This window comes from Rhododendron vialii, chromosome 8a (genome assembly GCF_030253575.1).
Source record: "Rhododendron vialii isolate Sample 1 chromosome 8a, ASM3025357v1".
NCBI classification, from domain to species: Eukaryota; Viridiplantae; Streptophyta; class Magnoliopsida; order Ericales; family Ericaceae; genus Rhododendron; species Rhododendron vialii.
In genome coordinates, this window is record NC_080564.1 from 13,037,396 (window position 1) to 13,051,703 (window position 14,308).

The window sequence follows — 14,308 nt, forward strand, 5'->3', positions numbered from 1 at the left end:
ATAAAAAAAATTGGTAATGAGAAGGGATGGTAATGAGAAGGGGTTGGGATTGGACTGCAAATACCAAGTTTCAAGTGGTATTGCTAATACTCCCTATGGGCTGGATTGTTCATCCCATGAGACTACCAATTCGGACCAATTTTGGAAACCAAACAAAAAATTACTAATACTATCACCTTAGTAATCCAATCCCAACCTCCAATCCCTTTATCAAACGGGGCCTTAAAGTCTAAAATGAACCGGAAAATAAACCCGTAAACGTGGTCAACCCGAGGTCATCATCTGGGTCCTATATCCAGGGTCCGCCCAATTCACAATACTCTCTCTCTCTCTCTCTCCTCTCTCTGGCGTGGTCTCGATCACGAAAATTTATGCAGATCTAAAAATCAGTTGTACGAAGGTATATCTCTTTACGTTCTCATCAAAATACACTCTTTTTCCCCCTTTGAACTTGGTTATATTATGTCTTATCTTCATCGTCACTTCATCACGATCAATGTGCGTGTTACGAGTGCGATGTAGGGTTTTCCGTTGCTAACAGCGACTGTGTTGTTCAAGATGATTCAAAGAGTCTCCGATCGTGTACGTTGATTGCTACTTTGTTTGATTGTCGCTATCCGTACATGCAATTCGGTTGTTACCATGGCTCTGAAGTCGAATTCTGTTTAGGGTTTTACACGCCCTTTCTATTTTCGTCCTTTTATGTCTTGCTGATTACTGTATGATTAACAATTTGAATCGGTGATGGTGAAATTGTTCCAAAACGGAAAAGAAAGCTGTTGTATGGACTATGTGATTCACGAACGAGATCACTTTTCTAATTGGGGTTAAAGAAGGATTACGTAGAGGAGTAGTGAAATAGATCGTGGTTTTTGGACGATTGATCCAGTAGGCATTTAGGTTTGATTGAGTATTTTTTGTTTTCTTTTTGTATAATGCGGTGTGTAAATGACATCGCGATGTAAATTCTTTAAGAATCCAAGAATTCTCGTGTAGGTTCTCTATTCATCAACTAGGTCAGAAGATGCGACGTGATGCTGCCAGGGGTGGCTCCACCTTATACCGAGGGGGTTCAATTGGACCCCTAGGTTCAAAAAATGCACTAAAATTTGATTTTTGAATATTTTAGGCTCTAAATTACTCTTAAATAGCAAACAAATGAAATTTTACTGGGAGTAATTAGATAATATAGCTCAAGTGAACAGAATAAATTAGTGCCAATGTCGATCAAAATAAATGTGTTTATTTTATATACAGTTTTACAAACAAAAATTTTCTTTTTGCTTTTGTCACCACTTTACAAAAATCATGGAGCCGCCCCTGGATGCTGCTGGCTATGAGTGTCATCTTCTTGTATTTGTTCAATTTATAGTAGTCTATCTTACGTGTTTGGGGTGCTGTAGTTTCTCCAATTTTTTCTTTGATGCAAGTAAGGTTAGGTTTCATGTCACTTTTAATGTATGAAATTAAAATCCAGGTAAAGAAGGAATGCAGATATGAATTAATTGGTTATAAACAAGGTTATTACTGATGTGAATGGTTGATCGAGTAGGCACTTAAGTTGAATCATGCTTTCCTTATTTCATGATCTTTGTGTATTATAAGATTAACAAAGAGTGGCCAGATACGAAATGAAACCGTTCTGTAAATTCTAAAGACTTGTGTACGCTCTCTATCCATGATTCCATCAAGTAGTTCAGTATAAGGATGCTGCCACAAGCATCATCTTGCTACTTCTGCTATAAAAGGATTTTGAGTTGATGGTACTCCTATCTCACAGTTTTAGGGCAGTAGTATTTGTTCTTTCTATATTTTTGGATGCAATGATAGTAAGGTTTCATGTCATCAAGACGTATGGAATAAAGAATGGGTAAAGAATGAATGCACGGATAATTTGATTTGTTGTAAGCAAGATCATTATTGAACTGAATGGTTGATCCAGCAGTCAATTTAAGTTCATCATGTTTCGATTTTATAATCTCGTGTGTATTATAGTAAAGTGGCCAGCCGTCAGATGAGAAATAACGTTGTGCTGTAAATTCAAGAGAGTTGTGCACATTCTTTGGTCATATACTTGGTCAGTATATGCTAAGTGATACTTCTTTAGTGTCAATCTTGTTGCGTCTGCAAAGGAAGGATGTTGTATTGATGGGAGTTCTATCTTAAAGATTTTGGGAACTTGATTTGTGCTTTTGATCTTTTTGGATGTAATGATAGTTAGGTAACATGTAGAAAAAAAAATTCTTATTATTAAGTCCTATGTATTCCCGATAATTGGGCAAATATTATTTGAAACTGTTTTTCTTCTGGTTTATGAAGGATCAAGAATTTCTTTTCAATATCTGTGGAATACCGTATCGAAGTGAGGTGTCATGAAACAAGTGCTTGTATCCTATTACACATATGGTTATGTCCGTGTCCCGTGTCCCAAGCCAATTCTTGTTTATGGAATTCTCTACATTTATCTGTACTCCTAGTAACCGTCAGGATGAGCGCTGAGCCAGTGCTATGTGCTCTCCTTTTTGTCTATTTTTATTGTTGTTTCTTCTTCTGTATATATTTTGCTATATTAGACTTTGACATGTTATTGCTGTTTGATTAGCAAGTAACCTTGGTGAAAGTCAATGGATCGAGGAAAGAGGCCAAATAAGTTTGTGGCCAACAGGAACAATAAGATGTACATGGACCTCAAGGATATTATAAGGGAGCATGCTCTTCCTTTCCTTCCCGCAAAATCGCTTTTCAGGGTCCAAGGTGTTTGTAGGGACTGGAAGCTCCAGATCTCAACACCTTTCTTTGCCCACAATCAGTCACTTTCATTTCAGGCTCTCTCGGGCCTCTTCTGCCAAGTCCCTGGGGACCCACCTTCATTCATCTCCATTGAACCCAAATCTTGTGGCGTGCCAGACCCATCTCTGAAATTTCTTCCTGAACCTGTGGACATAAGGGCCTCTTCCAATGGATTAATTTGCTGCCAAGGCCGCACTGGGGTTAAAGCCTACTACATTTGCAACCCTGTTACCAAGCAGTGGAAGAAACTTCCTAACTCGAATGCTAATCACGGTCCTGATCCTGCCATTGTTCTTGTCTTTGAACCGTCACTGCTCAACTTTGTGGCTGATTACAAGCTCGTTTGTGCTTTCCCATCGAACGACTTTGATAATGCAACTGAATTTGAGATCTATTCATCCGCTGAAGGAGCTTGGAAAGTTTCCGGAGAGATTTGCTTTGCCAGCAAGAAGCTTGTGCCGAGATCAGGTGTTTGTGTTGATGGTGTTGTTTACTGGCAGTCAAAGGTACATGGCATTGTCGCTTTTGATCTTACAAAAGATAGGTCGCAACTCATCCAAGGGTATTCCACCGGAGCCTTGGGGATGATTCATGGAAAGCTTTGTTCCACTCATGCAAATGGCCGCACAATAACGGTGTCTGTGTTAGCCAATGTCTACTCAAACACAATGCAAATGCAGAGCAATTCCAGGACATGGAAGGAGAAAGCTCGTTTTGTTATAGACAATTCAGTGTCTGCTGGGTCTGCTTATGACCAGGCAGTGGTGCTCGCGGTTGGCTGTAATGTGGTGTTGGTTCAAATTGGAAAGACAATCCTTGCTCATAACTTGGATACTAAACGAACTAAAGCCGTGTGGAGTGCTGCTGAATCTGATATCAGGTGCGTATCTTATGTGAACAGTCTCGTCTACATCTAGGGAACTCATTTGCTCAGCGTATGTGGTCATTGGTGGTGTTTTCTAGTCGGAAATGTTGGAACTGTGGGTGGTAATAAATTTTCAGGCATCGGATGGATGGTTAAACTGTTTTGGCTTATATACAGGGGGTTTTGTTTGACTATGTATACATTCTATGAAAGCAGGTATGAATGATGCATTGTCTAGTGGCATTGAAATTATCCGTGATGTCTGTTTTTGTCCACGAAAAATATAATGATAAAAAATTAGGTCAAGTGTACCTATAACTTGCTTCAGTTGCTCCTGCCCCTGTCGGGGATGAAAACTGGGGTTGAAAGTGTCCGGGCATGCTTGCTTGGCAGAAATATTCTCTGCCAAACTCCATGGCGGCCATTAAATTCACTATCTGGTCCCATTTCAAATTATCGAAGTTTGATTATTGTGTCGTATATGGTTTACAGAAAGTATGCACACAACTCCGGACTCAACTTGTGTCCGGAACCATTCGATGCACATGGACTGTGCATTGAATAGTACCGGACGCAGTTGTGTTATAAAGTTGTGTGCGTAGCACTGCTAAATGGAAGACAATATTTTCCAGGCTGTATCTGCTCTGGCATTTTTGGATCCGGACAATGGAGGGGGAGTGTGGGATACAACCCTAACGAATGTGGATTCAGGATCTCTACAGCAGGTGATCCAAACCCCTTGAGCATTTTACTCCCCAAAATGCCTCTGGAAGACAATACTCAGTACTTATTTGGCTAAATTAACAACCAACCAAAAGTACTCCACCCCGCTCCTCCTCCTCTCTACTTTCTCTCTCTAAAAACCAAACCCACATATTCCATATCTGGGGGAGGGGGCCGCCGCCCCCTTCACCCTCCTCTCCCTTTCCCCTCCTCCAGTCTCTCTCGACCCTCCGGTGTATCTCTCTCTCTCCGGTTTGGTATGGCGAGCGTTGGTGTGTTTCATGCGACAAAGTTTCGAATGATCGGACCTCCGGCCGGTGTTCTGTGGGCTTGACTCGACCGGACCCCGCCTTGGCTTCTCAGATCCGGCAGTTAGTGGCCGGCAGCGAGGTAATAATGGTGTGATGGAGTTAGGGTTTTTTTCTTGTTTTTTTTTGTTTTTTTATCGGTTTTTCCGGGTTTCCTAGCTGGTCTCCCCTGTCCGAAGTAGGTACCAGTCTGTTTTTTTAGATCTAGTGTGGAAGGGATGGTGGGCGAATAATTTGACGCCTATTGAGGATTGTCCGACGATGGTGGGTTGATTATGGTCGTCTTGCTCCGGTGATTCGGGGTTAAGATTGGTTTGATGAAAATGGATCCCCTGTTTTCTTGCTTATTCAGTGATTAGGTTCCGTTCCCGTAGGTGCTTAATCTCTATTACGGTGAACGGCTTTATTGGTCGAACTTCGCGTGTCGGCTCTGCTTTGTAGTATGTGCTTATTTCTCGGTGGTAAAGTTTAGGTTCCTACCTGATGTTCATGTTTAGCTTGTATTTCTGTATTTTCAGTGGATTCCTGTATTTGCCCAATGGGCACTTTTAATGAAATGAAGTTGACTGACTTATCAAAAAAAAAAGTACTTATTTGGCTGTCTGATTTTGGTTTAAAAGGATCAGGAGCAGCGAATCCTAGTGCCAATGACTTCTAAAGCCTATTCAACAGAATAGTTTTTATTCTGCTCGGAACATGCGATAACTTTCTTCTTATATGTGGATCCCTAGTAGAAAGACCGCTGTTTGATGTTGTCAAGCTACTTAAGCACATCGGGCAAGCACACAATGTGTCCTTCCCGAAATGGGTCAAAATTTGGCTCATACGAGTTTTGTCTACTTCGTGGGTGCAGTCCTCTTGGGTGGACGTTCTAGGAAAAGGCTATTAGATAACCTTCTCGTAGGTGTACGAACAATGCTGCGAGGAGGAACCCGAAGGCCAATTTATCCTCCACAAAAATACTTGCTCTTTGCTGTTTTTTTTTTCTTCCCTTGGTACCTTTTGTTACAGCAAGATGGCAGATGTGAGTTTGGAGGATTGTCTTTAACTTGAGTTTGGGTCTTGAATTTGTAAGAGGTTCTTTTCAGATGACATAAAAGCAAAAGAAAATTAGTACTCCCTCCGTCCTTTTTTTAGAGTCCAGTATTCCATTTTGGGCTGTCCCTTAATAAGTGTCCATTTTGTAAAGTTAGTGGGTAAAAGTTGGTACATTGTCTATTTTGTCCCTAAAAGTAGATTTCTTTTTGAAAAGTAAGTGAGTAGAAGTGTAATGATGATGGGTAAGTATGGAAAGTGGAGAAAAAAGTTGATGTGAAAGGTATAATGATGATGTCTTTTTAATAAGTTGGAGTTACGAAGCAGGACATTTAAAAAGGGACGGAGGGAGTACTAAAAACAATAAGGAAAAAAAGAAGTAGCTTTATATACTAATTTCTTTTCTTTTCTTATCTTTTCTCTATGAATTCGAAAGTCCAAACACAGCGTCTAGTCTAGAGTGACCTCTCTCCCATCCCCAAATAATGGAGCAGATGGTCTTCCCCAACGTCTTGATCATCTGCTCTCATTAGTTGTTTGGCATTCATCGATAATTCCATCTAATTAAGCAATATTATTGCGATTGCACATTTTGCGTGCGCTCCGTGCTCAATCAATCAGGTTGTATGCTCTGTTGGATTGCTCCTCAACCGCACTCAAACTGCTCCCCCAGCAGTTTATCAAACATCGTTTTGTCAAATTATCAAACATCGTTTTCTTGTGTGTTTGGCTCATTGGGAATTCAGTTTAGCCACTACAAGCGTCCCTATTTTCAGTCACGTTAATCAAATCCTTTTGAATTGATTTACTAACTTTATAAATAGATTTAGGTTAATTAACCGTCAAAACAAAGTTTAGTAGCGAAAGTCTTAAAATTCAATTTTAAGATATACGTAATAAAAGTCTTGCAAAAGAAAAGATGAGTTAATCATGTAAGATTGCATTTCTTGAATTGAAAAATACAGTACTTAAAGTAAATGAGAGCAACTACTAGTATAACACACAGGGCACAACAAACTCCCCTCCTTGGATTAGGAGGTCTTCAACGAGGTACATATCGTCGGGTTGAGTGTACTGTTCTCTGACTTCTCCCACAGTACCTAGTGTGAAATGCCAAAATAGCACCATGAGCGAATCATTACTCAATAGCTAAATCCTACCCGAACCCATAACTTACAGATAACGGAATATAGATTTAAAGTAGAGAACGATCAATTTCAATTACTAACCTTTAACTCAGTGAATTCTAAAATTCCTTTGAGAAAACAATCTCCCATGTTAAACCTTTAGGACTATGGCCATTAATTCGTGATTCTGCTCCCTCTTGCTTGCCCTAACCAGGAGCTCAGATGAAATGGCCTAAGTTATTTATTTAGTCGGAGTCATCAACTGCCCATAAGGATGAATTTTAATTCTAGGGAACTAATTGTAACCACTGGACCCACAAGGAACTAATTATAACCTTGGGAGTATATAGACCATAACATAACACGGTATTATAATACAATGTCACCTTTTATCTCCTACTCATAAAGAGCTATAACGCAATATCATATCCTAAGGTTTCAAAACTAAATAACAATTCTTCAACTAACCATACCCTAGCCTGGTTTCGCTGATATGTATACCATTCCTCTGGCTAAACGCCAATCACATTACCGGAACTCTGCAGGATAACCTGTCCAAATTCCACCACAACGAATCACAACACCGGGACCCTGCAGGATAACCTCCTCAAATCCCATCCCAATATATCATATCTTTTCCGATTTTCTTTAACTTAAAAATCGTCTATGTGATCTTCTATGTATGTCTACCAATCTCAAGTGATCTTAATGTCTTTTCTAAGTTCTCGCGAAACAAAATAAATAAACAATTAATCATTATAATTCAAGGAATGGAATCATGTCTTTACAAAATGAAATTTATCTAACAAGAGGAACAAATTTCAATAAAAAGCACAATGATCATTGTACATTTTGATTTACGTCTTAATTAGGCTGGTGCGGGATCTCAATGCACATTACATATTTCCCCGGGTCGATTTGTACATAACAAAGATATAATTAGTCTAGTCTTGACAATCTAGAGGCTTTGCATGTTATTATTAACTAACAATTATTAAATTCCCAATATTAACTTCTAAGCTTCTTGGGTGATCATTTTACTCTTAGAGACTAACATCACTACTAACAGTTAACAAATTCTCCAATTGAATTACTTAGTGCACGGGTAACACAAATTAGGGGCTAAAATAAGCGATGGAACGATGGTTTGGTGGTGGATTGATCACGTGGCAACGGAGCTCCGTCGGCAGTGGTTTGGGCCCTTTGGGACCATTCTTTTGGGGTTAAAACGGACTGTTTCGCAGCTGGTACTTTTGGTTTGGAGATGTTTACGGGCTGTTTTCGGAAAGGGAACGGGGCAGTTTGTGACGGTTACGGGGCGGGGCAGCCGGGTTACAATTGTGGTGGACTGAAATGATAATAGTGAACTCCCTCTTCCGATTTGTTCTCTCCCACTCTCGGCTGTTAATGGGAGTAGAGTTTGGTTGTGAAGTTTGGTCATGGAGATGATGGTGATGGAAGAGTAGGAGGGAAGATGAAAGTGGTGATGTATATAAGTATTTTTCAATACCCTCTCTCTCTCTCTCCGCACGTACGGTGGTGCCTCAACATTTTATTCTCACACAATCACATACTTCTATCGAGTTCATATATTTAGTACTGGACTAATAAAAATATGTGGTAAATAAAGGTGTTAGGACACGGTGTCCAAACCATTGAATAATTAATCCAAAGGATCTCGATTGTCTCTGTCACGAGGACCAATCTGTTTCACCTGTTGACCTGGCATGTGGTATCCTATTAAAACCAGAGGTAGCCAGAGAGATTTGCAGCTTTGTAGGAGGCCAATGGCCATAGAGAAAGGAACGGTTCACCATTCTAGGCTGCAAAGCTGATAATGCAACAAGTTTTTTTCTCCCCCTCTCTTCGCTGAAAATCCTAGACCCCTCCATTCAGGTATTATTTCTCCAACAATTTCTTCCCCATTTACAGTTTCCAATGATCTTCTTCTTCTTCTTTTAATTCAAACTTAATTTCCAATTTTTTCTGATCCATAATGCACAATCCTTACAAAAACAATAACAAGAATCCCCATTTGTGCTTCTCTTTCGGGTTCAGGGTCCTGAATTTTCCGGCGTCAGAGGGGGCGAACTTTCCTGCAATAATCCGGACGTGAAATATTTACCCAGAATCTCATAAATAAGGAGTATCAGTAATGGCAAAAGACACCGCTCCGTCTCCAGAAGATTCTTCTGATAAATCACCACCACCACCACCAACCTCCGACGACGACTCTTCCGCCAAGTCACCACCACCACCAGCATCATCCCCACCCCCTAAATCCTCCCCATCCCCACCACCACCCTCCAAATCCTCCCCATCACCCGAAAAATCCTCTTCGCCACCACCACCACCACCAGCAGAAGACTCATCCACCTCACCACCACCACCAGCAGAAGACTCATCCACCTCACCACCACCGCCAGACAAAGCATTGGCCTCGCCACCACCGCCTCCTTCTACGACCAATTCCCCCTCTCCCACGTCATCAACCGTGGCTTCCCCCCCACCGCCACATGGCAGTTCCTCCTCCTCGCCTCCCCCTCCGCCTGTAGCGTCGACGAAGTCACCGTCGTCTTCGGCTTCTAGTGGGTCCCCACGACCGCCCCCGCCGCCAACATCGTCGTCGTCGTCGTCGTCGTCTTCGTCTTCTTCATCGGATAATACGGGGGTTATTATAGGAGCGGTTATCGGGGGCGTTGTGATTTTTGTTGTGATCGTTATTTGCTTGACGTGCTGCTCAAAGAAGAAGAAGAGAAAGCAGTACTACATGGATCCTACCCATGGACCTCAAGGTGATTAATCCCCTCATAATAACTTTACCGATACATCTCGGGGTTTATTTTTTATTTTTGATCTGGATTCATTTATTTTATTTTTATGTTCTTTAAGAAATGCTATGAATCGTCTTTTCTTTTAAAGTGTACCTTTTTTTTTTCAACATTATATACATCCGTAAGAAAATTACAAGTTAGTATTTAGGGGAGGGTGGGATTCGAATTCCACACATCGTAAACGTGGCCAAGGAGCCATGCCAACTACATTGACGACCCACTTGCTCTTAATGCTTACTTGAAACATAGCCTCTTCCAATTTGTTCAATTACAAGTACCAATCGTGCTGAGCGATGTACGCAAATATTTTTAATTATTGCATTTTTAAAATTAAAAAATAAAGTACTTCTATGCAGCATAAAGATAAAAACGGTAAAGTGCGTAATCTTATGTTGATTCTGTCTACATGGAAGTCTTCTTCTATTTTTGCATTTCTTCAGACAATTCTGTTATTTTAGTGGGAAGAAATTCGAATGACAGTATTCTATTATGTATTCAAAAATTGCACGTATCTTCATATTGGACTATAATTTTGGGACCTAATGAGTAATTTCTCTAGCTTCATGTCATCACCATTTGTTTACGTAGCACTATTCCTTTAATCTAGAGAATTATTCCTCACGAAGACAACTTTGTAGGTATTATCTTAGATGTATTGTTGATAAATCTTTGTCAGTTGTGGCACCCTCACTTCATTTATTTCAACGAAAGACAACTTTGTATAAGACGTACTGTTGAGAAAACTTTTGACGGCTTGACTTTGTTTGTGAATCATAAATCATTTATGAAAGACCAATTACCATATTTTGATTTTGTTCCTTTTGGTCTTTATTTTCATATTCAAAGATTAATAAAATTCTTTTTCACCCATTCAAAAAAAAAGAGAAGACTTTATTACGTCATTACAATTAGGGAATAAAGAGGTGAGACATTCTTGTTGGCTAGGTTTTACTTATTACTATTTGCTTCTAACTCTTGTGTTTTTGGATGTATGCAATATAGGTGACTACTACAACGGTTCCATAAAATGGAACAACCCCCTGCTAACAGACCCTGCTAAACTTCCTCCACCACCCGGCGGTGTTGGTGGTTGGGGTGCGCCTCCTCCACCGCCCCAGGCGAACATAAGCGGTGAATATAGCTCTGGCTACTCAGGCCCCTACCACACTTCTGTGCCATCTCAAACACCAAATATGGGTCTTGGTAATAACCAAAGCTGCTTCACGTATGAGGAGCTAGCCTCTGCCACTAATGGGTTTTCCCAAGCTAATATTTTGGGTCAAGGTGGATTCGGGTATGTACACAAAGGTGTGTTGCCTAATGGAAAAGAGGTTGCGGTTAAGAGCCTTAAGTCTGGTAGCGGGCAAGGAGAGAGGGAGTTCCAGGCCGAGGTTGAGATCATTAGCCGTGTCCATCATCGCCATCTTGTTTCTCTTGTTGGATATTGCATTGCTGATGGCCAGCGAATGTTGGTCTACGAATTCGTCTCCAATAAAACGTTGGAATTTCATCTTCATGGTTAGTTTGATTTTGCGCATCATGCCATACATGTTTGATCTCTTCAAAATTCATAATCTTTGTGGTCTTATTATAATGGATTTGCTATTTGCATTAATGGACATATAATGGAGATATTGCCCTTAAATGGAGAACAAAATTAATCATCAAAAGATTATAACTTTGGAAGAACAATCTACACTTCTTGTACGTGTGCGAAAACTCTTGAATGTTTGAGTACAGGGAAAGATCAACCCACCATGGACTGGGCAACAAGGATGCGCATTGCATTGGGATCAGCCAAAGGACTTGCTTACCTTCATGAAGACTGTATGATTATCATACCTCTCTCTCTCTCCAATATATATTCATATCTTCCTTTGATTTATTGTATCTCTATCTTCTATATCCCTTGATTTGTTGTATACGTGCAGGCCATCCTAAAATTATCCACCGTGACATCAAAGCTGCTAACATCCTCCTCGATAATAACTTTGAAGCTATGGTAACTTAGATTTTGACATTGATGGATTTCATATTTATGTGCAGTGCATATGCCACATTTGTGGGAGATGATTGGTTGTGTCGTAATACTATGTAATCTTACGTAGGTGGCAGATTTTGGATTGGCAAAACTCTCTTCTGATAATTACACTCATGTCTCTACACGCGTGATGGGAACTTTTGGGTAGGTTATACTTACTTCCGTATATGATTTTGCATTTCAGCACGTGGAACAACTTAATAAAATCATAAGATTTGATATTATTTTTAATGTAACTCGCCATATGACTTAAATTGGTGGCTAATTGCACATTGAAAAGATTTCACAATGCTTCCTAGAATATTGTCCTTTTGAAGCACCATTGATGGAGTTATTTTATAATGTCTTCTTACCTACATTTCTCGTCCCTCTAAATACACACACATAAGTATCTTGGACATATTCTTTACATGTCCATAACTACTCGCAAATAGGGGTAGGAATTTTCGACATGAACCCGTCACGAAATTCGCAGGTTAGGATTAGCTATTTCCGACACAGAACATGACTATAACATGAAAAACTAAATGGGTCGGGTTATAGTTGAGAGAATTCTAACATGAATACGACATGACACAACTCGACACAAGAATTTATGAAAAGACACGATAACACGATACGAAGTTAGCAGGTTAGGATCAGCTATTTTTGACACAAAACACGAATATGACACGAAACGATTACGCAAAAAGCTAAACATGTCAGGTTAGGGTTAAGAAAATTTTAATACAAACACGAGATAACACGATGCCCACCCCTACTAAATGTCGAAAAGAGTTGAAACTGACGAGAAGCCTATGGTTTAAAAAAAAATCGATTGTGAATACAGGTACTTGGCTCCAGAGTATGCATCAAGTGGCAAGCTAAGCGATAAATCTGATGTTTTCTCCTTCGGCGTTATGCTTTTGGAACTCATAACTGGCCGACGACCAGTGGATCCCACCAACAAATACATGGAGGATAGCTTGGTGGACTGGGTTTGTATACCCAAAACTAAATTTGCAACTTTTCATGATTTGGGTCTAAAATTTTCCTAAAATTTCTCAACCTTTTTTGAGCAGGCTAGACCACTCCTAGGACAAGCATTGCAAGATGGAAACTATGACGAGCTGGTGGATCCACGCTTAGAAGATAACTTCGCCCCCCACGAGATGGCACGCATGGTAGCCTGTGCTGCTGCCAGCATCCGTCATTCCGCAAGAAGGCGGGCAAAGATGAGCCAGGTAAACGAAACTAAATCATGTCAAAGAAAGTACGTAAAAAGATCTATCTGCACTGCTTTCATTCGAGTGGGGTACGAGCCCATTCAAGATTACTTCCATGTTGTTCTGTGTGCTCTAGTCTGATAATGGAAACGCTTACATGTCTTGTAACATCACTATGTTAAATTTACTTGTTATGGTATTTGTCGATGAAAACAGATTGTACGCGCATTAGAAGGAGATGCATCACTGGATGACTTAGTTAATGAGGGTGTCAAACCAAACCAGAGCTCCTCAAATTCAAGCTCTGACACTAGAGCATATGATACCGGTGCTTACAACGCAGACATGTTGAAGTTCAAGCAAATGGTTCTGTCAAGCCGGGATTTGGAAAGCAGTGAATACGGAGCGACTAGTGAGTATGGGCTCAATCCATCCATTTCGAGCAGCGACTCAACAGAGCTTGGCCAGCCAGGGACCCAAAGACACAAACTGTAGAGCAACTTCATTGAAAGAAGCACGTAATCTTGACATGTTTTGACACAACGGCTTACGAAATTATTGCATAGGACGAATCGTCGATTTGGGTCATATCTCTCAGTCTCATCCCCTGTCTCATTTTTTTTTTAATCTTGATTCACAGAGATAAGACAAGTCCACAAACATCCGAATAAACTATGTTGTCAATGGATTAATTTTTATTCTTTTTGCTTGTGTATTCGATTTGTCACGTACATGTATAGATGAATCATATATGTTCAAGAGGACTAGCTCCCATTGTTTGTGGGAGTTTTTAAATATTCATCCTCAGACCACATCCCACGTTCTGGTCATTTTGAACAGTTATGTTTTTATCTTTTCAGAAGGTGAATTACCTATCTTACGCTATTAATAAGATATTCATATATGTGTGTGTATATTGCCTTCCTAAATTAGTGGGATGCAACCATTTCCTAATTTAGTGGAATTCAATCACAATAATTAAGGGAGATAATTACAAAAGAGGATTTCAAAATTTAAAAAATTCGTAATAACCAAATTCCACCGATTTATTTTTCACTGATTTAAATTCGAAAATCATATTTATTTTTCCATATCTACCATGTAATATCATGAAACCTTTTGGAACATGGTGGAATCAACCATGTTTTTCATGAATTATTAGAAACATTTCAGAATTTCTATATACAATATTCTAACCGACCATGTTTTTCATGGTTAATTCTGCAAATTCACCATAAAAAACAATGAAATTTTTGTTTGACATGACATATTCCGGAACAATAAACCAACTATATGCATCATGATTTCAGGAATTGGCTTCAAATTCATGACATATTTCAAACATGACATATTAAGAATATGAAATCATGATTTCATAAA

The 14,308-nt window shown here is 39.8% G+C and overlaps 2 protein-coding genes across 2 annotated transcripts; both read left to right on the forward strand.

The window, feature by feature from the left end:
• The first annotated feature begins 319 nt into the window (after window positions 1–319).
• LOC131298570 (F-box protein At5g49610-like) lies at window positions 320–4,220 on the forward strand. The gene is made up of 3 exons (XM_058324052.1): window positions 320–400; window positions 2,603–3,670; window positions 4,148–4,220. Exons 2-3 carry the CDS (start codon window positions 2,625–2,627, stop codon window positions 4,218–4,220), a joined length of 1,119 nt encoding a protein of 372 aa, XP_058180035.1. The 5' UTR covers window positions 320–400; window positions 2,603–2,624.
• Window positions 4,221–8,779: 4,559 nt separating this feature from the next.
• On the forward strand, window positions 8,780–13,783 carry LOC131336709 (proline-rich receptor-like protein kinase PERK4). The gene is made up of 8 exons (XM_058372645.1): window positions 8,780–9,643; window positions 10,685–11,200; window positions 11,423–11,509; window positions 11,614–11,684; window positions 11,791–11,867; window positions 12,553–12,700; window positions 12,785–12,946; window positions 13,145–13,783. Exons 1-8 carry the CDS (start codon window positions 9,004–9,006, stop codon window positions 13,421–13,423), a joined length of 1,980 nt encoding a protein of 659 aa, XP_058228628.1. The 5' UTR covers window positions 8,780–9,003; the 3' UTR covers window positions 13,424–13,783.
• The last annotated feature ends 525 nt before the right edge of the window (window positions 13,784–14,308 follow it).

What these genes read in the sequence shown, in the direction of transcription:
- LOC131298570 (XM_058324052.1), top strand. Translation starts at nt 2,625, where the DNA reads ATGGATCGAGGAAAGAGGCCAAATAAGTTTGTGGCCAACAGGAACAAT. An exon ending in GCTGCTGAATCTGATATCAG is followed by an intron (nt 3,671 to 4,147) that starts GTGCGTATCTTA and finishes TATGGTTTACAG; the next exon opens with AAAGTATGCACACAACTCCG.
- LOC131336709 (XM_058372645.1), top strand. Translation starts at nt 9,004, where the DNA reads ATGGCAAAAGACACCGCTCCGTCTCCAGAAGATTCTTCTGATAAATCA. An exon ending in GTTGGAATTTCATCTTCATG is followed by an intron (nt 11,201 to 11,422) that starts GTTAGTTTGATT and finishes GTTTGAGTACAG; the next exon opens with GGAAAGATCAACCCACCATG. An exon ending in ATAATAACTTTGAAGCTATG is followed by an intron (nt 11,685 to 11,790) that starts GTAACTTAGATT and finishes AATCTTACGTAG; the next exon opens with GTGGCAGATTTTGGATTGGC.